At 33.8% G+C, this 22,638-nt stretch overlaps 1 protein-coding gene across 8 annotated transcripts in view; it reads left to right on the forward strand.

Moving 5' to 3' along the window:
- LOC103543289 (disintegrin and metalloproteinase domain-containing protein 18-like) overlaps positions 1–22,638 on the forward strand; it is a 466,882-nt gene that overhangs the window by 326,935 nt on the left and 117,309 nt on the right. For 3 of the 8 annotated variants that reach the window (XM_070598808.1, XM_070598812.1, XM_070598813.1), the window contains 5 exons: positions 2,773–2,914; positions 3,120–3,286; positions 4,132–4,213; positions 15,626–15,762; positions 18,837–19,020. In XM_070598808.1, the coding sequence (XP_070454909.1) occupies positions 2,852–2,914; positions 3,120–3,286; positions 4,132–4,213; positions 15,626–15,762; positions 18,837–19,020 (633 nt within the window). In that variant the 5' untranslated portion in view covers positions 2,773–2,851. Of the gene's footprint in view, positions 1–2,772; positions 2,915–3,087; positions 3,287–4,131; positions 4,214–15,625; positions 15,763–18,836; positions 19,021–22,638 lie in introns of all 8 variants that reach the window. The other 5 variants (XM_070598809.1, XM_070598814.1, XM_070598815.1 and 2 more) reach the window with 2 other exon arrangements.

The following is a 22,638-nucleotide window of genomic DNA, read 5'->3' on the forward strand; positions in this document are numbered from 1 at the left end:
ATTGCCGGGGTCCCGCACCGGCTGAGTCCAGGTTCCTGAGGGATGGACGGCGTCGGCGCAATGAGGGGAAAATAAAGGGGACGTGAGACTTGGGTCGGTGTTAGCAAGTCCGAATTTACTGTGCACAAGTGTCGTTTATATATTTTTCAGGATTAGTACAGAAACAGTTCTACAAATATTCTCAGAGAGATAAGGAAGTAAAGAACGAGCACAAGAATATTTATTAGCATTCTATTCTATAGAGCATAAGGTTAATGGTAGTCTTCTCCGCAATTTGCTAGTGTTTGTTGTCTCTAAGCTAAAGGAGATAGGTACCTAGGCGTCTGTTGTGATTCATGGTAAAGTTAAATCAAAGAGAGAAGGTCCAGGCCTCCGGACAGGACAGCAGTCTGTCTGGTTACATCCTGGTGGAGCCATCCCTGCCTCCCTCAATCATTTACGCCATTAGTGTAGACGGTTAATGGGAACAAAAGGCGACTCCAGTGTGTCTTATCCCCAGGGCTATCTGCATTCTCAGCGGGCAGTTAAACATCTTTACTTTTTCGCGCCCTTTAGGGGGTGGAAGCATTCCTTTGTCTTTTAGATTGTAGAGCTAACAGTCCCTTAAGCACACTGCCGGAGAAAGTATCATTTTGCTAGTAAAGTAAAGGGCTGAAAAGCTAAGCTAAACTGTATATCTTCAAGAATAAAAAACAGAAATAAGTATAGACATAACCTTGCTAGAAAGCATGCATATAATTCAGAAAATATCAGGGGTGTCGGCCGGCCATTCTTCACCGAGGGGCATTCTTGCACCCCTCGGCCCTTCTACTCATCAATTATTTATTATTTATTGCTTTTAGGAGAAAACCTCTATAACATTTTAACAGAAAGCAGAAGGTCAAGAATATATATAGATACTTCTTGATCATCCAATTAACCAGCAAACTTAGAAGGACGATGCATATATATATTTAGACAAAGAACTGGAGGGAGAAGGAAACATTAACCAGATAGAGGCCATAAACCTAACTCGACATCTTATCTGGGCAGGATTCCTTTCTGCTTGTCTCAAATGGGACTGTGTGCTCCTCCAATAATTAACTGAAAAATATCTTGATAGTTACCTGCAGGTGTTCACATTCTCTTACTATATTTAATTTTCCCGGGAAGTAGTGCCTCCCAAGCAGCCACCCAAAGGAGTGAAAACTGGAGGTTAAGAAAGGAAAAGGAATGAAGGGCAGTTAGAAGCAGCACAGGTTTCAGAACTATGTGAGGGGCTGGCCGGTTATTCTTCACCAAGGGGCGACCCTGCACCCCTCGGCGTTAATCGGCTGGACCCTGTCAAACAGCCGATCAAATGATGTAGCTACGGCTCCCAGCACTCTATGCATATTTATAAGTCAAATCTTTTAATTGTGTTGTTCAGGGCTTTTGTGTTTACTGAGTTTTCCCCCTCTTGTCCTATCAGTTACTAAGACAGTTATGTTAATATCTTGAACTATTATTGTGGAGTTCTTAAATTCTTGATTTAATTGTGTCAATTTTGTTTTCCATATTTTTATGACACATCCAAAGCAAACATTGCTATGTCTTCCTCATATATTGAGAATTTTGTCTGTGTGAAATACACCTTTGGAACTAGTGATATTTTCCAAAATGTCATGACATTTAGTATAGGAAATTATACTTCTACTATTTGATGATCTTGAGTATTTGCAAACAGAATGTCATAAATAAAGATTTTTCTTATTTGTGTATTTTATAGGAATATATTTCATATATCTAACACTTGCATAATGCAGTGTCTTTTGTATGACAACACATTTTGTCTAGAATGTTTTTAATTCATCCAAAAGAAATTTGTAATTAATTTTACATTTCTTCTTTTATTAGCATTTCTAAGCAGTATATCAATTTCAATAACTGTTACAATTGCGAGTGAACAAGCTACACAGATTTCTAAGACTTGGTAGGGATTTCTTATTGTCACTTTGTGAATTTGGCAACTTTTGTGGAGGTATTAAGCATTTTATAATGACTCAAAGAACATTGTTTTCATTAAGCTCCCAAAATAAGTCCATATCTCTTAAGAACTTACCAGTTTCAGAGGAAAACTGCTTTCCTTTCTGTTTTCCTTTACATTATTTCATCTTATTCTTTCTCAAAATTTTTGAATCATACATTCTACATAATTTTTACTTTACATCATTGTGTTTTCTGTCTTTTTTTCCTGTAGATATATTTGAGCATTTTGATCATTGTTTTATGGGTTTTTTTAATTTGCTCTTCTTTATTTACTAAGCATGCAATGGGAGGTGCTATGATTTCCTCCATATCATAAAAAATTTCTAGCGCAAGAAATCGCTTTATAATTGGCAGAAATCCGTGAAGTTATTTTAGTACTTCTTGATGATTTCATTTGTTTCTGCTCGAGACTGTCTTTAAAATATATAACAAGTGAGGGGCGGGCCCCATGGCTGAGTGGTTGAAGTGCTGCGCAATCTGCTTTGGCAGCTTGGGTTTGTGAGTTGGGATCCCAGGCATGGACTACTCCACTCATCAGCCATGGTGTGGAGGCATCTCACATACAAAGTAGATGAAGATTGCCATGGATGTTAGCTCAGGGAAAATCTTCCTCATCAAATATATATATAACAAGTGAGAATCTATTTTGAATGCCCAAGTATGATTTTTCTTTGTTTTTTTTAACTATAAATGTTGTCATTTTTAGATTAGTATGATTTAAATCAGTTGACAAGTCCTATGACTTTTCTGCCTGGTATCATCAAGATATATTCACTATACAAAAAAATTGCTATTGCTCACATTTTTAAAAGAACCATAAAAATTTCTTTTTCAGTATGATTATATGGGATCAGAAATGATGGCTGTAACACAGAAAATTATCCAGATTATTGGCCTTGTTAACACTGTAAGTTTTACCTTTTTTAAATTTATAATTTTTTAAAAAATTGTTGAAAATAATTTGTATCCTATCATGACAAATTAATGACTTAATGGCCTTTAATTGATTTAATATCCAAAATAATCAACTGAACTTTTTCTTTATTTTTTATACTGTTTTGATATAATAATTTATGTTAGCTGAATAAATATACCATCAATCTTATTTTTAGATGTTTACTCAGTTCAAATTGACTGTGATACTGTCCTCCTTGGAACTGTGGTCAGAAAAAAACCAAATTTCAGCCAATGGGGATGCTGATGATTTATTACAAAGATTTTTGGCATGGAAACAGGACTATCTTATCCTACGGCCTCATGACATAGCATTCTTACTTGTGTAAGTACAATGTCCTACATTAAGAAAGAGATATACATAAATAATTCCATTAATTTGATAATTTAATGCACTTATTGTGTTCTTCTTTCTGTAGGCCCCTTTAAAAATTTTTAAATGTTGCTGCTGCCATGGAGGTGACAGTGTAGTTGGACTACAATAAAAATAAAAATAACATGAATTAGTTATATAACAATATATTTTGGAATCTAATTATGTGAAAAGATCAGCCTTTCCTAAACTTTTGTGATGTCAACTATACTACAGAATATATATAAGCCTTAGCTTATTAATGATGTAAAAATTGACGTTATTCACTTAACATTAGCTATAATATGTCAATACATTTCATGTCTACTATTTGACTAAGAGAGATTTGTTTTTTTGCTAATATTTAATTTTAAAAAAAGGCTTGTCACAACTAGAAGGACCTGAAACTAAGATATACAACTATGTACGGGGGGTTTTGGGAAATAAAGCAGGAAAAAAAAAAAAGGCTTGTCTTTAGGATAGGCAAGCTTGCTTAATTCACAAATTAAAAACACCTTGTGTTTTAACTCTTTGTTATCAAAACAGTGAATGAAGAATAAAGGAAATTGAGGAGAATTTGTGATAGTAAAACTATATGAAGTCAAGGAGTTAGGTGAGGAAAGAACATTGGTATTAAAGTGAATTATAGTTTTCATTGATTTGAGCATTTTGTATAATATATTAGATATTATCCAGATTAAAAATTTGTATGATTGAAAAACCATTTTAAATTTTATGAGAGATTTAACAACTAAACTAGCAAATTCATTGTTCTGAATAACTATGCTAATAAAAAAGGCAATACTATAATGATGTAGTTACAGGAAACAGCCTAAATATTTGGGAGCAACAATTCCTGGCACAATATGCAATAAAAGCTATGATGCAGATATTGTTATGGTATGTAATTTTAATCTATTTCTACATTGCTATTTTTCTAAACATTTTATTTTATAAGTATTATTTTAAGTAGTTATGTAGTGTATAATAACTTGATTTTTTTCTCTATATGTATATTTATTATTGTTTCGTTGGGACAAAAGTATTTTAATGTTAGAAAGTTTAATTATAAATTTCAAACATAAATCAATAATATGAATAAACATTAATATATTCATTCACCAACTAGGTATGATGGATCCTAACATTGGCATCAGATTTTCTAAGATCATAATACATTAGAGCAAAGTTAAAACCCCCTGTGTGTCTCCTTCAAGTTCAAGAAATAGCACTAGTGTTGAATCTGTGCTTCCACTTTATGCATACTTTATACTGTTTTTACAAATGTGTGTATACATTAACTATATATTATTGTTCTGCATTGTCTTTATTTTATGTATCACTTCAGAACTATTAGAACAGGTTTTTAAAATATGTATACATATCGATGCATACAACTCTACTACAATTACTTTTTCTTTTAAAATTTTTATTTTACAAAGTGATGCACATATCCTTATTATAGATACAAATGGTTTTATAAGACTAATACTGAAAAAAACGTAAATCAGTCCCTTACATAATCTATACCCCCTGAATCCTATTTCTCATTTTTTTAACTTTTCCTCCTGGCATATAACTTCATGTCTATTTCTTTTTAATTGAAGTTTTATTGAAGGACATCATATATAGAGAACATTGCACGAGTCATAAGTGTATAGCACAATTAATTTTGGCTAAGTCAATCCATAGGCATAAACTTCACAGAGATCAAGTAGAATATTATCAGCACTGCAGAAGACCCTGATGAATCATACATCTTCCCACTTGCTACCCACACCAGAGAAAACCACTATCCTGACATCTATTGTCATTGTTCAGTTTGACCTTTTCAAACTGTATATAAACGAAATAGCACAGTGTGTATTCTTGTGTCTGCCATTTATTTGCTTAAAATTATGTCTGTGCAAGTTCCATGTTTATATGTTTAGGAATTTTTTTTTATTCTTTATATTTCTGACTGATATGCCCGTGACATTTCTCTTGTCTTTTCTTTTCTTCTTCTTCTTCTTCTTCTTTTTTTTTTGCTGAGGAAGATTAACCCTGAGCTAACATCTGTGCCAGTCTTCCTCCACTTTATATGTGGGTCACTGCTACAGCATGACTGACGAGTGGTATGGGTCTGCACCCAGGATCTGAACCCACAAACCTGGGCTGCCGAAGTGGAGCACCAGAACTTAACCACTATGCCACAGGGCAGGGCCCCACCCATGACATTTCTTGAGTATTCAAATTTAGACGTTACCTATTGACTTCCTATTATTGAAGTCAGAATTTAACATCCTAATAGCTCATCACTTCTACATTCTGCCTCTTCCATTCTTCCTCTATAATTATACAGATTATTAGAATTGTATTTTATTCTCTGATGAGCCAAATAATGAACTAAGATTAAATTGCCTTTACTGCATAACTTTTGGTTCTTTCCAAATTAGTAATTGTGTCATACCGGTTTTGCCCAAATTCTTTAATAAAATTATAAATTGCCTCTACTTTTCTACATGTTTCAGAAATTACTCTTTTCAACTCTGGAGACATATCTTTTTATCAATCTATATTAGATCTTTTGCATAGCTGTTTAAGAAGCTTCTATCTTCTCTTCTTTGGCATATGATATTCTTCTTTCATAACTTGCTTAGTCGTTTTGTTAGAATACATGTTCCTAAAATTTAGTGGAAAAGTAGATGAGTAGTAAATTGTTTGAGAGTTGCATGATTGAAAATGTATTTAATTCTTTGAAAATATCGTTTGGTTAATTTTAGTTTTAAAATAATTGGACCTTGGAATTTTAAAAGTCTTCTTCTTTGCCTTTTAGCTTCTCTTTAGAAATTTAATGGAATTCTTATTCTCATTCATTTGTGTGTGGCCTGCTTGTTTTCTCAATGGAAACGTTTAAGGTCTTTTTATCCTTGCACAGTGTCCTTCATCATCAGGTATGCTGGTTGTATTGAAGACTTTTTAATCTGGATACTAGTTTACTTCTGATCTGAGAAATTTTCTTATATTATTTATTTAATAGTTTTTTTCTTTTCCCTTTCTTTCTGGAACTTTGTTAATTCTATGTTAGAGCATTTTGACTCATCATCTAATTTCTTTTCCCTTATTTAATTTTTTTTATTTCTACATCCTCTAATATTTCTTTATATTGATATTTGGGATCATTCACTCAACTAAGTGCTCTCAGATCCATTTCCTCCTTATCCTCTACTCTGTTCTATCTCACAGGGAACTATATATTCCCTGGGCTTCTCTTACTTCTGGCTTTTGGGTATGTTCAGCAAATGTGCCTGATTGGAGGGAGGAGGAGAAATGTCATAATGTCTCTACATCCTGGTCCTGCTTGGAGCATTGTCTCGGAACAATTGCTTCCTGGCCCTGGGAAACAGCTCCTCCTACTGTGGGGTTAACTCCTGCTGAATGGCACTTGTTTTTGGATTCTAATCATAGTTCCTCATTTCTACATCCTCTCCTGATGTTGGTAGCAACATCTGCTTTTCTAATCTCAGAGTTGCCTCATCATCCTCTGTTCCTTCCTCAATAATTTGTTACCTGTTAACCAGTTTCTTTTATTAAATTATTTCTTCTTGGATCGTGTGGTGGCTTTAAAATAATCTATTTTTTGTTGTAACCACTAAACAAATATAGCTGAAAACCATGCCAAAAGTTAATTGTTTATGTTGCAGAATTATCAATGAAAGTTAGGACCAAGTCTGTTATTTTATAATTAGGGCATTAATTAGAATGGAGTGAAACCTCAGATTTGGGATAGTAACATTGGATGAACCACAATGAATCTGACAACTCGAAACCCCGATTTCTTCTAAGAATTTTTTGTTAACTGAAGTAGGCGATCTTCATCTGTCTGGTGAGCTGACCTTTCTCACTTTTCTTGCTTAAAGATCTGTAATGACATCATTTGAGTGGAATGCCTTATAATGACACCTATTCACTTCAAACTCTATCTCAAGGATTGGCAAATATTTTATGTAAAGGTCCAGATAGTAACTCTTTTAAGGCTTTACGGGCCATGTGATTTGTGTCACAGGGACTCAACTCTGGCACTGTCATGCAAAACTCAACTTAGACAGGATATAAATTAATGAGCAGGACCGTGTTCCAATAAAACTTTATGAATACTGAAATTTGAATCTCATAAAATTTTCATTTGTCACAAAATGGTAAAAAATACCATTTTGATTTTTTGAATTATTTAAAACCATAAAAAACATTCTTATTTACAGACTGAACCAAAATCACAGGCCAGATTTGGTCTGTGGACCATAGTTGACTGACACCTGCTCTATTCTTATCAGCCCTTATGCCCACAGATTAATAATAATAGTTGTAAGGGCTCCTCTGGAAGGTGACAGTTTACAAGCCAAAACAACTTACAAGATCCTGCTATTCTATATTGACATGTTCCTGGGAAGAAGTGCAGGAATAGATACTAAGGGTTCTGAACAAAGAAGGGCAGAAAGATCTTTGGTTCATACTAAATTTATTAATATAGGGGAAAATACTTGAGATTTTGGATTTATTATGCCAGCTTAAACATTTGGGAGTGGCTTTAACAGTTTCATTGGTTAATTGAAATATGTGATGAATGGTGGTCTACTTGCAATGAAGTTGGCATAATGAAAAGAAGGGAATTCATAGATATATAGACATGGAGATATTGGAATATATTTATTATTTTCATCAAACTCACCCATCTTTTGACTCTACATCTTGTGGTCACTGTCCTCTGTAGGCTGGGAAAGATAGTTATATGAGTTGTTTGACAGACTTTTCAATTTTCTCTGTAGATAATTAGGTCATCTTGCCTTGTTCCCCTATTTTAGAGGAAACGCATTGTCTTTCACCATTTTGTATGATGTTAGCTGTAGTTTTCTTACAGATGCCCTTTATCAGGTTAAGGAAGCTCCTTTTGATTCCCACTTTGCTGATGGATTTTCATTTGTTTGCTTGTTTTACCAGAAATGGATGTTGAATGTTGTCAAATATCTTAATCTGTATTTATTGAGACACTAATATGGTTTTTATTCTTTAGTTTAGTGATAAAACCAGAAGATAATGCTATTCATTTTCCTTTAAATAGTCATAATTGTTACAGAACTCTTAAGAAAAAACAGACCTCTTTTGTATTTACCCAGATTTCCATTTCCAATACATACTCTTTATTTACCAATATGTACTCATACTTATCATTTCTAATACATACTCTTTAATTTTCTGAGTATTTTAATTTCCATCTAGAATAATTTACCTTCAATCTAAATCTCTTTCTTCAGCAATTTTTGTAGTTCATGTCCACTCAATGAATTCTTTTAGCATTTTATGTGACAATATCTTTATTCAATCTAATTTGGGGCATGTTTTTGCTAAATTTATAATTTGGGGATGATAATCTTTTTCTTTCTGATCTTAAAAGATATTATTCCATACCCTTCTGCCTTCCTTGTTATCTAATGAGAATTCAACCAGTAATTAAATTGCTGTTCCTTTGTGTGTAATCTGTCATTTATCTCTTGCTGCTTTCAAGTTTGTTCTCACTTGTTTACTTTCAAACCTTGGTTAATTTACAAAGGAATGTTACATTAAACTATTTCTTCACTCTTCCTGGTTACAAAGTAAATGACTAAAATATTAAGTGGGTGGTTCTTTTGATGTTTGGTCCAGCAAATTATGCTAGCTCTCACTAAAATCTAGGTGTAGTAATTAAGTGCATTATAACCATAATATGTTAATGATAAAAAACTGTTATTGCTTTCAACTGAAAGTTTTCTTAAATTCTCCTCAGATACTGAGACATTTTGTGGTGATTGTTGGATTTACTACCTCTGATAGAGTTCAATAAGGAGAGTTCCACTGCTTGATCCAACAGTGTCATGATCTCTCTGAGTGTTGTTCTTTACTTTAGACTTTTTCTTTGAAAAAAATCAAGACTCATAAGAAGTTCAGTACAGGAGTCCCTATGTAGCCTTTATCCAGATTTCCCCAATGAAAGCTTGTTAAATAAGCATAACACATTATCCAAATCATAGGACTTTTTCATTTGTTTTCTAAAATTGTTATAGATTTACAATCTACATTTAGATATAGGGTCCATTTAGAGTTAATAATTATGTAAGGAGTGAGATTTAAGTTGTTCATTATTTAGGAAGTTTTGTTTTTTAGCTATGGATTTCCAATTGTTCTAACATCATTTGTTGAAAAGACTATCTTTTCTGCATTAAATTGATTTTGCAACATTGTCAAAAGTCAGTTGGTCATATTGTCTGGGTCTATTTCTGGACTTTCTTATCTGTTCCATTGGTGTATTTATCTTCTCTTTCCAAAATTACATTGCTTTGATTACTTTAAATATATGATAAGGCTTAAAGTTGGGAAAATTTATTCTTTTTCAAAATTTTTTCACCATTCTAATTTCTGTGCCTTTCCATTTGAACTTCAGAATTAGTTTTTACAAAACATGGTGGTGTTTTGATAGGTATTGCATTAAACCTATAGATCAGTCTGGGAAGAACTGACATCTTTGCTTTGTTGTGTTTTTTAAACCATGAATGTGCTACGTTTCTCCATTTCTTTTGGTCTTTTAGATTTATTTCTTCAATACTTTCTAATTTTCAGCATATAATTTCTGTACATATTTTGTTTCATTTATACTATTATGAACTGAATGGTATTCCCCTCAAATTAATATGTCGCAATCCCATGGCCAGTACGTCAGACTGTAACTGTATTTTGGAGATATGGCCTTTAAAGAGGTAATTAAAGTAAAATGAGGTCATATGAGGGGACCCTAATCCAATATGACTGATGTTCTTATAAGACATTAGGACACAGACACACACTGAGAACAGACCATGTGAAGACATCAGAATAAGATGGTCATCTATAACCCAAGGAGACAGGCCTTAGAAGAAACCACCTATACCAATATCTTTATCTGGGACTTCTAGTCTGCAGAATTGTGAGGAAATAAATTACTGTTGTTTAAACTGTCTAGTTTGTGGTATTTTGTTACAGCAGCTCTAGCAAACTAATACATAGACCTAAATATTTTTACTCTTTAGGAAAAATTGTAAATGGTATTGTGTTTTTAATTGTTCAGTGCTGATATATAGAAATATGATTGATTTTTGTTTGTTGAACTTGGAACCTGCTTCCTTTCTAAACTCACATTTTAATTCTATGAGTTTTTATTTTTAATAAATCCTTAGATTTTCTTCATGGATAATCATGTCTTCTGCAAATAGGGACAATTTTGTTTTTTCCTTTCTAATATGTGTGCCTTTTATTGCCTATTGCATTGACTAGTACTTCCAACACTATGTTGAATGGGAATGTAAGAGTTGATACTATAGATAGATAGATAGATGGACAGACAGATAATAGGTATAGATAAATAAATAAATAGAAAGAACTTTATTTTTGACCATAAATTGTTTCAAAACCTTGTTTAATATCTATGTCCCATGTATTTGGAGATTTTCCTGTCATCTTTATATTATTTACGATAGCTTGATTCTTCTATGATCAGAGAATGTATGTTCAATTCTTTTACAGTTGTTAAGTTTTGTTTTGTTGAATGGGATATGGTCTCTCTTGGTGAATACTCAATGTGAACATGAAAAAATGTATATTATGTTGTAGTTGAGTGTTTTATAAATGCCAGTTTATAGACATTGTTTTATGGTTGTTGATCATGTCTTGTAAACAATTTCTTATTTTTTGTCTAGTGTTTCTTTCGATTAATTCAAGTAAATTATGTATTTGTGTATTTATTCTTTCAATTGTGTCAGGTTTTGCTTCATATTTTTCACAGCTCAATTGTTTGGTGTCTAAACATTTGAGATTGTTATGTCTTGTGGTACATTGAATCTTTTTGTTATTATTATTATATCCTTTGCCCATGATAATTTTTTATTTGAAGTTTACTTCATCTGTTGTGAATATAGCCTTCCACAGCTCTCTTGTGATAAATGTTTGCATGTGATATCTTTTTTCTTAACTTATTTTTATCTTTATATTTTATGTGAGACTGTCGTAATCGGCATATAGTTGGGTCATGTATTTTTCCTCTGCATTTTATCAATCTGTGGCTTTTAATTGGTATGTTTAGACAGCTTGCATTCAACGTAATTGTTGATATGTTGGTATTTGAGACCGTCACTTTGGTATTTGTTTTCTGTTTTATCTTTCTGGTTTTTTTGTCCTGTGTTGCAATTTCCAGCTTTCTTCTGAGTTACTGGAACATTCTTTTGGTATTCCATTTTGATTTATCCATAGCGGACATCAGCAAACATGACCTATAAGCTAAATCTGGCCTACCACCTATATTGTAAATAAAGTTCTATAGGAACAGAGCTACATCCATTCATTTACCTAATGTCTGTGACTTCTTTCCTGCCACATCAGAATTTATATTCATGACAGAGACTACATGGTCCACAAAGCCTAAAATATTTCCTTTTTATAGAAACTGTCAACCTCTAATTTTTAGTGTTTTTCAGTGTTTCTCTTTGGTAAACATTTTTAGTGTTTTCTGTAGTGAGATTAAACACACACATACACACAACTACACACACAAACAGGTGTGTTTATAAACAATTTACCACTTCAAGTAGAATGTAGAAATGTTAACACCATCTTTTAGGTCCCAAATCATATCATATAATTATAAAATAGGGAATTTTATGGTTCAGTTTACTTAAATATTACTTCTAAATACATTTAGAACTGTGTCACTCAAAATTATACTTTTTGTTTTCAAATATGAAACATAATTATTAAAATACTCAAGTGGAGAAGAATAGTCTATTTTCCGTATATGTGCCCTTTCTGTTCCTTTTTTTTCATTCCTGATGCTACAAGTTTTCTTTTATTATCTTTTCCTTTCTGTCTGAAGAACTTTCTTTAGTCATTCTTTTAAAGCGGGGTGACTGGCAACATAGTCTCTTAATTTTCCTTCACTTTAGAATGTCTTTTCTTCTTCATTCTTGAAGGATATTTTTGCTGGATGAAAGCTGTGGGTTAACACTTCTTTTATTTCAGCACGTGAAAAATATTGTGCTACATCCTCTGTATGCCATTATTTCTGTTGAGAAATTCTCTTGTCATATGAACCGTTCTTCCCCTATAAGCAGTGTGTTGTTTTTCTTTGGCTGATTTCAAGACATTTAAATTTTTTCTCAAGCTATATTTAATTATGATATGTCTGGCCATGAATTACTTAGAGTTTGTTCTGTTAGAAGTTTTGTGAGCCTGTTAAATATGTAGATTTATGTCTTTTGCAGAATTTGGGAACTTTTCAGCTGTTTTCCTTCAAATATTTTTCAGCTCTACTCTCTTTTTTCTCTTCTGGGACACTAATGACATTAATTTTAGATTTTTTTGTTATTGTCTCACTGCTTCCTGTATCTCTGTTAATTTTTTAAAATTATTTTCTCTCTGTTGTTCATATTGGATAATTTATATTAATCAATCTTTAAGTTCACTGATTCTCTCCTCTGACGTCTCCATTTTGTTACTAAGTCCATCTAGTGGGGTTTTATTTTTTAGATTATTGTATTTTTCTGTTCTAAAATTTTCATTTGCTTCTTATTTCTATTATCTATTTCTTTGATGAGACATTCTGTTTTTGTTTGTTTGATTTTATTTCCTTTGGATATATACCCAGAAGTCAGATTGCTGGGTATATATGGTAGCTCTAATTTTTTTTGCTTTTTTTCTAATGAGGAAGATTGGCCCTGAGCTAACATCTTTTGCTCTTTTACCAATCATCCTCTTATTCCCTCCCAAAGCCTGAGTATATAGTTGTATATCCTAGTTGTAAGTCATTCTAGTTCTTTAATGTGGGATGCCACCACAGCATGGCTTGATGAGTGGTGTGTAGATCTGCAACCAGGATCTGAACCGGTGAACCCCGGGCCGCTGAAGGAGAGCATGCTAACTTAACCACTCTGCCATGGGGACAGCCCTGGTAGTTCTATTTTTAATTTTTGAGGAACCTCCATATTATTTTCCATAATGGCTGTACCAGTTTACATTCCCACCAACAGTATACCAGGATTCCCTTTTCTCCACGTCCTCACCAACATTTGTTATCTCTTTGTCTTTTTGATAATAGCCATCCTACCTATTGTGAGGTGATAGCTCATTGTGGTTTTAATTTGCATTTCATGGTGATAAGCAGTGTTGAGCATATTTTCATATACCTTTTGGCCATTTGTATATATTCTTTGGAAAAATGTGTATTCAGGTCCTTTGTCTATGTTTTAATTGAGTTATTTGGGTTTGGTTTTTTTTTGCTAGTGAGTTCAGTATTCCTTACATATTTTTGATATAACCACTTATCAGATATATGGTTTGCAAATATCTTCTCCCATTCCATAGCTTGCCTTTCATTTTGTTAATTGTTTCATGTGCAGAAACAGTTTAGTTTGATGTAGTCTCTCGCTTATTTTTGGTTTTGTTGCCTTTTCTTTTTGTGTGAAATCCAAAAAATCATTGCCATGGCCAATGTCAAGAGGCTTTTCACTTATGCTTTCTTCTAAAAATTTTACAGTTTCAGGTCTTATGTTTAAGTCTTTGATCCGTTTCAAATTAATTTTTGTAAGTGATGTAAGAGAGGGGTTCAGCTTTATCCTTTTGCACATTATAGGTCTTTTTAATAGGCAGGATCTGTAGTGATGTCTTCTTTTTTATTCCTGTTGTTAATATTTTGTATAATATGACTTCTTTTCCTGCACAGTATAACTAGGGAGTTGTTTTATTCTGTTGCATGACTTTATACAGGGGATTTATTTTCAACTATATAATTGGAGAAGTCCAAGACTATGTCTCCTTTCTCTTAGCTGGTATTAAAAGTCCAGCTTCTTGTCCCTACATTTTCGACAGCCAGATATCATCTCTCATGTTCTGCTCTGGCTTTAACCTCCTTTCAAGTTCTGATACTTGGATTTTCCCTGTCTTGCAAGCTTAGCTCTTAGAGGATAACAGGAGACGATATCTATTAACTCATTTTTCCATATTCCATTTTCATTCATACACATCATACACATACACACAATCTTTTTTCTTTTAGCTATGAATTGCTTAAATTTTTCTCACTCTAAATTTTGATTGATGTAAAAAATAGAGACGTTCTCAGAATTCTGCTTATAGTGATTAAAGGGATAAGGAAAGTATCACAATTTATTCATCAAAGTTAAATAATATGAAATGCCATTCTGCACTGCCACCAACCTTTTTTTAAATAACTTATCATTCCAAATTTATTTATTTTTATTTTTTTTAAGATTGGCACCTGAGCTAAGAGCTGTTGCCAATCTTTTTTTTTCTGCTTTTTCTCCCCAAATCCCCCCAGTACATAGTTGTATATTTTAGTTGTGTGTCCTTCTAGTCTTGGCACGTGGGATACCGCCTCAGCATAGCCTGATGAGTGGTGCCATGTCCACGCCCAGCATCCAAAGCAGAAAACCATGGGCCGCCAAAGCAAAGTGCACGAACTTAACCACTTGGCCACAGGGCCGGCCCCCCAAATTTCTTTATCATGGCTTTTTCTATATCTCTAACTTTTGTCATTTCTTCACTTCACTTGTTATACTATAACCTCTGAACAGGTTCCCATACAAGCACTTACCCTTAATTCATATGGCTGGGTCATTTCCCAAACTTTGTATCTCAGCCTGAATATCAATTCTACAAGTAAGTTTTTCTAACTACTTTATCTAAATAGTTACACCTTTCCTCAAAGTTCTCTGTTGTTGTACTTCATATTATTCAGAGCATTTGTCATGATCTCTTTATAGTTGGTAAGTTCATTGTAAATTTCCTGTTTATTTTCTTTCTCTCCTTCTGTTATATATGTTCCAGGTATGGGCAAAGTCCATTTCTTTCATGCATGCCACTATATTCCCATCTTCTCTCATAGTGCCTGACACAAGCATATAATGAATTAATATTTGTTAATTGGATGAATTGATTTAATGAGAAAGTTAAATAAATGTATTTTATATTGATTCCAGAAATACTAAGTGTGTTTAAGGCTATAGAATTGGGGCATGCCAAATTTTAAACCAGAGAATATTGGTAGTTTGATTGTTTTTTACATTTTTCATGCATCTTAATCGACTAACTAGTATGGATATTCATGTCAATGACACATCAAAATAAAGTATTGCCAAATATGCTTAACGCAAAAGCATTAAAATATAAAATTTCATAGGAATAAAAATGTTTTATTTTATTACTTGCTTTTGTTTTCTTCTTATATAATGGTTTTCTCTTCAATATTGTTTATTTTAGTATCCAGATGCAATGACTTTGGAGGGTTTTTCAGTTATTATAGCTCAACTACTTGGCCTTAAAATAGGATTAACATACAATGACAACAATAAGTGTTCTTGTCTAAGAGCTACATGCATCATGAATCGTGAAGCAGTGTAAGGCATTTTTTTCTTCTAAATTAATTTCATATATATATTTGTGAGGTTGTTTATAAGATGTGATGAATTCTTTATTCTTTATGTTCAACTCCACATCAAAAATTGGACTGGTATTTTGTTCATGAATAGATACCACACTAACAAATTTGTCTAAGTGATGCAAGACTCCAGAAAATGATAAATCCCATGATTAAGAAATACTCAGAAAAATAGAAGGAAAATTTTAAGATTTATGAGACTATGTACATTGTATAAACATATGATACTATTGTTGTTTTAGTTGTTATAATATTTGTTGCTCAAGGCAAAGATGTCTAAATTCACCCTTAATAATATAACACAGTACTGGTGACCTTGGCTAGTATTTTGAGGGAAAGCAAAAGGAAGAAGGATTTGAAGAGGAAAAAAATATCTTTACTTGCAGGTATTATTATTGACTACTTATGTAAATCAACGGAATCAGTACAAATTAGAAGAACAATAGCATAAAGAAATTCATTATGATGATCAATCTAGAAAACATTGCTATGTGTATACCAGCATTAAGAAAATAGATGACGTCTTATAAAATTGTTAATTTTTCCAGAGGGTTTATAAATTTAGTACAATCTCAATCGATATTTCAGATTATTTCTTAAGGAACTTAATAAACTCTACAGGATGTGAGAAAATGGAGATGGTAAATAAACACAACATTTTGAGGAGTGTGGAATTTTTTTGAGGAATTTATGATCAAAGGAAGGACTTTATTGATGGGAGACACTACGTATTATCTATAGACTGATAGAAATAGAGAGAAGAGGGTGAAAAGATGATGTTTTATATAATGAAGACAACAGAAAAATCATTGAATAAATTAGAGAGGTTAGGATGTAGTGCATAAATAGAGGGGCTGGCTCTTATTAGAGCTAAGTATTTCCAATTATTGTGATAGGATGTTAGGAGAGTAAATAGTAGTAGTGTGGTTGTTAGTTTGGTTACTATAGGTTAAAGATGAGGACAGTTTCTTCTGATGGGAAGCTGAGAGCAAGGGGTATAAGAGCTTTGATAGAGATGTGAAACACTTGTCTTGGAGACTGGAAATTAGAAGTGACTTAGGAAATGTTATAGGATTATTGGGCTTTTTTGAAAACATACTTAGAATGTGTAATTATAAATTTCGTATGAATTCAAACAACATGCTTATTTTGGTCCATTTAATTACAGCTACTGACATGCATCTTCAAAGAAAGTGGACAGTTGAGATTTTCCCAAGTCAACGTCCGTGGGTCTCAGAAAGAGTTAGGGCTGCAAGGGAAGCTGTGTTCTCTGAAAATAATTATTTCAGTTTTGTCTTATCCCACACTGTGTATACCATATACAGCTAACACATTCATTTCTTCCTTGCCATGGATGTCTTTAAAGCAGGGACTTAAAGAAAAATTGCTTTGTACCCAGCTTATACAAAATTTCCAAGTTCTAATTAATTATTTTAATCTTCACTAAAAAATCATGTGGTCCAAGTAGAAAATAACATGAGTCCCTGTCTAATTTTGTGTGAAAAGATATTGTTGCTCAAAGTTTTTAGGTTTTTGTATGAGAGTGGCATGCAAAAGCAGAGGAGCACTGACACCTTTTAAAACAAAGTAGTTAAAAGTAATAGAGAAATTTCCTTAAAAAGGATTATTCGTTGTGATATTCCTCCCACTTTCCCCTATTTATCCCATTACAAATGACTATGTCAGTAAAAGCTAAAGCATTTCTCTTTTTTCTCACACTCTTCCAACTCCAAAACCTTAGCAGTCATGCATTTTTTTTCTTGGAGGCTCAGGAGACAACCCACCTCTGTCATCTCAGATAGAGCTTTTTAGGTATTAGTAGTTCAGACATGATTGCTTAGAGTGGCACTGTGCAATAGAAAAAAGTGAGAGCCACATATGTAGTTTTAAATTTTCTAGTAGTTGCATTAAAAAATTAAAAGAATCAGATGAAATTAATTGCAATTATATATATAAGTATGTATATATATATTTTTTTTCCTGAGGAAGATTAGCCCTGAGCTAACATCTGTGCCAGTCTTCTTCCATTTTATATGTGGGTTGCTGCCACAGCATGGCTGATGAGTGGTGTAGGTCTGTGCCTGGGATCCAAACCTATGAACCCGGGCTGCCAAAGTAGAGTGCACTGAATTTAACCACTGTGCCACGGGGCCAGCCCCAAAGTAATGTATTTTAATAATAATTTTATTTAACCTCATATATCCAAAATATTATCATTTCAACATAGAATAAATATAAAATTTTAATTGGATATGTTATATTCGTGTGTGTGTGTGTATCGGTATAGGCTATGAGAGAGAAAATAGTCTAGGATCACACCAGTGTTATCAACTTGAGCAACCAGAAGAACAGAGTTGCCAGAAACTGAGAACAGTGGATGGAGCAGGTTTGGTTGGGAAGATCGGTTCAATATTGTACATAGTATATTTGAAATGTCTATTGGACATCTATTAGACATTCCACTGGAAATATAGCTGTGAACATGAAAATGAAGACCTTCATGGAACTGAAATTTTATTACAAACTTTAGGTCAAATAAAAATAAACTTAAAAATACAAATAAAGAAGCTTATTTTTACATTATGCAAAAATGCTATATAAAATAATAAATATTGAAAACAGAAGGAGAAGGTACGAGGGGACACAATTCCAGATAATGTTGTCAAGAGAGATGTCTTTAGAAAGTGACATTTGAACAGACATCTGACTGAAATGTGAGAAAGACGCTTTGGATATGTGAGAGAAGAAGATGTTAGGTAGAGAGAAAGATGATGATAGATAAATAGATAGATTTAACCATTTCACCTTATTGCTGTCCTGAAAAGATACATTTTCAGTGCCAATTTTTAAAAAAAGAATGTTAAAGATAAGCAATGGTAAACTGACATTTAATCATGGTTGACTTCATCTCTGCTAAGTTACAAGTTTTTTATTTGAGCCATCTTGCAATTCGTATTGTTAAATATGGATCGTTATTTAGATGTGGCTTTGTTAGCCAAGTTTATTTATCTGAGGAATATTATTTCATTTTAGGGGTTCCAGTGGTATAAAGATTTTTAGCAACTGTAGCATGCATGACTATAGATATTTTGTTTCAAAATCTGAGGCTAAATGTCTTCATAACTTTTCAAATTTGCAACCATTATACCAAAATCAATCAGTGTGTGGTAATGGGATTTTGGAACCTAATGAAGAATGTGACTGTGGCAGCGAAGAGGTGAGTAATGAAGATTGATATTTGAGCATAACTTCTTGTGTTTCTAATAAGAGGTTGTCTTGGTATACATGGAATACTGTATGCAACTCTGTCTTCAATATAGAAATGAGATATTAAAATGAGGATAAGTTAAGATGTATGAATCACTTTCCCACACCTCTTCAATTGAAAAGACAAATGAGTCATGAAAGCTTGGTTGGCACAAACAATTCCCAGTTATTCCTGGGGAGAGATTTTGAATATACAATAAACTAAATGAATTTCTTTTAATCCACAACTTATTTCCTGACTCATATGAACTCAGTCTCTGTTTTCTCTACAAAATTCTCAATTTGGACCAAATTTTTCCCTACCTCTTATGGTTTCAAGAATATTGAAACATTATAATGGGTTTTTCTTAATCATTCTCAAACATTTCTACATTTCCAAGTTTCAGGATGATTAAAATTTGTTCTGTTGCTCATTTCTAAGTATAGGTATGTAGTCTACTGTAGTTCCATCGACCAAATATTCAACATATACTCGTCTCAACAGCTGGGATCACATATTTCTTCTATTATTACATCACCATTGCATAATATTTAACAACTTCCGTCCATTTAAATAAAATAGAGTTTCTTCGTGATTACTTCCCCAGCAGTTACATGAATTTCTTATCCACCTACGAAAGCTGACTACCACTTGTTTACATAACATTAAATCCCTACAAGTTCTCTTAATTATGTGCCATTACCCCAGATTTTATATATATACACATATATGTCTATACACATACACACACATATATATATCTGTGCGTTTGTATATGTATGCAGATTTTCCAATTATCTCAGATTTTCCAGTATCATCTTAGTTTTCTGATAAGTGGTACTATGTTTTCTTGCATTCATCTACCCCTAAATATGGTGCCAATTACCTACCAAAAACTCTGGTTACTTTTAATGAAGATTAGAATAAAACAATATAATCTTGGGCTAGGTCTGTACGTTGTGAGCTTCCATACCTGCAGGCTCTAGGAAGATTGACACTTATATGAGATATTTTCAGTGCCCTACCAGTATCTCCTGGGCATTGATTGTTCCTGTAGAGTATTTTTGCTTCAAGTATCTGAGACTTTCTATTGGAGTTCTTCTGGCCTCAGTAGCATGCTCAGCCATTAGTAGGGTGGGTTAAATGTGCACAGGACTAATGATCAGCCCTCAGATAATTATGATGGGTAGTTGGTGGATAGATGCCCCAGATTCCTTGCTCCTTATGAGGAAATTCTATGAAGCATGCTTTACATCAGAGTTATACAAACTGTGGTCAGTTTGTGCCAAATTCAGCTGCCATGTATTTTTGTAAATGGAACTTTACTGGAATGCAGCCATGCCCATATGTTTGCATATTGTCTATAACTGCTTTTGTGCTACCAAGGCAGAATTGAACTGTTGCAACAAAGACCATATGGTGCACCATTTCAGCAAAGCTGAAAATATTTGCTATTTCATCCTTTACAGAAAATTTTTGCTGTCCCCTATTCTATATCATTTCCCAGAGGTACTTGTGGGAAATAGCTTTACCTTACAAGACCAGTAACTTGCTCACAAACCCACACGCATTGGCTTGCTTCTCTTCCCTAACATCCACATTCCCACACCAGTGCTTTGGTGATAGGCAGAATGGAACTTCTAAAGATTTCCTCACTCTGGAATCCCTGGAACTTGTGGATATGTTATATTACATGGCAGAAGTTACTTTGAAGAAGTAAATAAGATTATGTATCTTGAGATAGGGACATTATCCTGGGTTATCTGAGTAGACCCAGTCTAGTCACATGAGCCCTTAAAAACAGAGAACGTTCTTCAGGTGAAGTCAGAAAGATGAGGCACAAGGACAATCACAAAGACTTGGAGGGTGAGAGGGACTCAACCTGTTGTTGCTGGAGGAAGACACATGGAAGCACAAGAAGGAATGCTGATAATTTCTAGGAGAAAAGACAAGCCCTTGTCTGACAGCTGCGGAGGAAACAGGAACCTCAGTCTTGTAACAACAGGACCAACAACCTGAATGAGCCTTGAGGTGGATTCTTTCCAGGAGCCTCCAATAAGGAACATGGCTCTACTGACACCTTGATTTTATCCTTGTGAGACTGTAAGCAGATGACCAAGTCTAGTTTACCTATCTGAACTTCTGACCCATAGAAACTATGAAATAACTGATTTGTGTTATTTTAAGTTGCTGAGTTTATGGTAATTTGTGACAGCATCAATAGGGAACTAATACATCTTCCAAATAAATTATTCATATGCATTCACGGTTCAGTCTGTTTCTGGGGTAACTGAAACCACATCAGCTGGTACCAAAAGTTACCATAGGAAGCAGACCCTCAGGATAAGATTCTGCAAGCGGATTTCTTCCTGGCCAGATGGTAAAATGTACACATTTCTGGGTTTGAGACATTTGAATAGATGCACTTTAGAGACTTAAACCTTCATATTCCTTAGAACCCCCTTAGCTATGAAGTGACTGCTATCCCCAGGATGGATGAGAACAGCTCACATTGCCTGGACCGTGCAGAGACATTACATGAGATGGATATCTCACAAGATGATGCTTCGTCTTCTCCAGATCTGTCCCTGCCTTCTCTCATTGGTTCTAGCCCAAGTGAGGAAGTACTCTCTGCTGTTGGACTAAAGAGATTATTTTTTAAAATTTGTAGAATTTGCTAATATGTATGGACAAGACCATGGAGAACATTCCAGGGGTGGATGTTAAAGATGTTGACTCCAAGATATTAAAGTGTAGGCCTTGATAGTGTATTTGTTGATAGGGGAAGCTCTCTGGTGAATGAAGATTTAATACCTTGGCAAAGAAACCCTAGGCCAGTCTTGATTTGCTGCTGGGTGGATCACTGAAGATTGGAAACAATCTGGCCTATGATAAATGAGGTAGATATGCCAGAACTACTTTAACAAAGTAATATGAAAGGAGTCAAAAGTTCAGAGTGGTGGTCATATTATAATAGAAAATAAGAATAAAAAATCCAGCATCCAATTATTTGGGTGGCCCAGAGAACACTCCTTTTGCTAAAGCAATGAGGAAATGCCCTCATGCTAAAGCAATGAGGAGGTCTTAACATTATTTAAAATCTCAGTGGCAGCTTTCTTCCATAGGCTAGAGTTTATGGTTGAAAGTGCCATTATGGAGTTGGGCATCCTGGTGTCACTAGGGATAATTGAATTCCAAAATGTCAGAGGCCAAGTGGCAGCACTTAATCATAACAGTCAAGGTGGATGTAATTCAGAAGAGATGCATAGATGACAACTAGTGATTTTGCCTGCGTGGGTTTATGCGGAATGGTTAAGAGAGATCTGGGTAGTCGATGATGATATTGCTTGATGCATATAACTAAAAATTAAGAAGAGATGAGCAGAAGACCAGTGTCAATAACGACAAGTGGAAATTCACAATACCTTGCTAAATTTCCTGATCCAAGACAGTCTCAGAGCCAGAGCTCATTGTTCAAGCAGAGGACGAGACCTCACAATGCCCCAGTAAGAATATAAAGTAGCAATTCCCTCAATCATTCCCCCACAAAGTGACCTACAGCTATTAACTAGAAAAACTGTACGCTGG

This window comes from Equus przewalskii, chromosome 28 (assembly GCF_037783145.1).
Source record: "Equus przewalskii isolate Varuska chromosome 28, EquPr2, whole genome shotgun sequence".
In the NCBI taxonomy this organism is placed as follows: domain Eukaryota; kingdom Metazoa; phylum Chordata; class Mammalia; order Perissodactyla; family Equidae; genus Equus; species Equus przewalskii.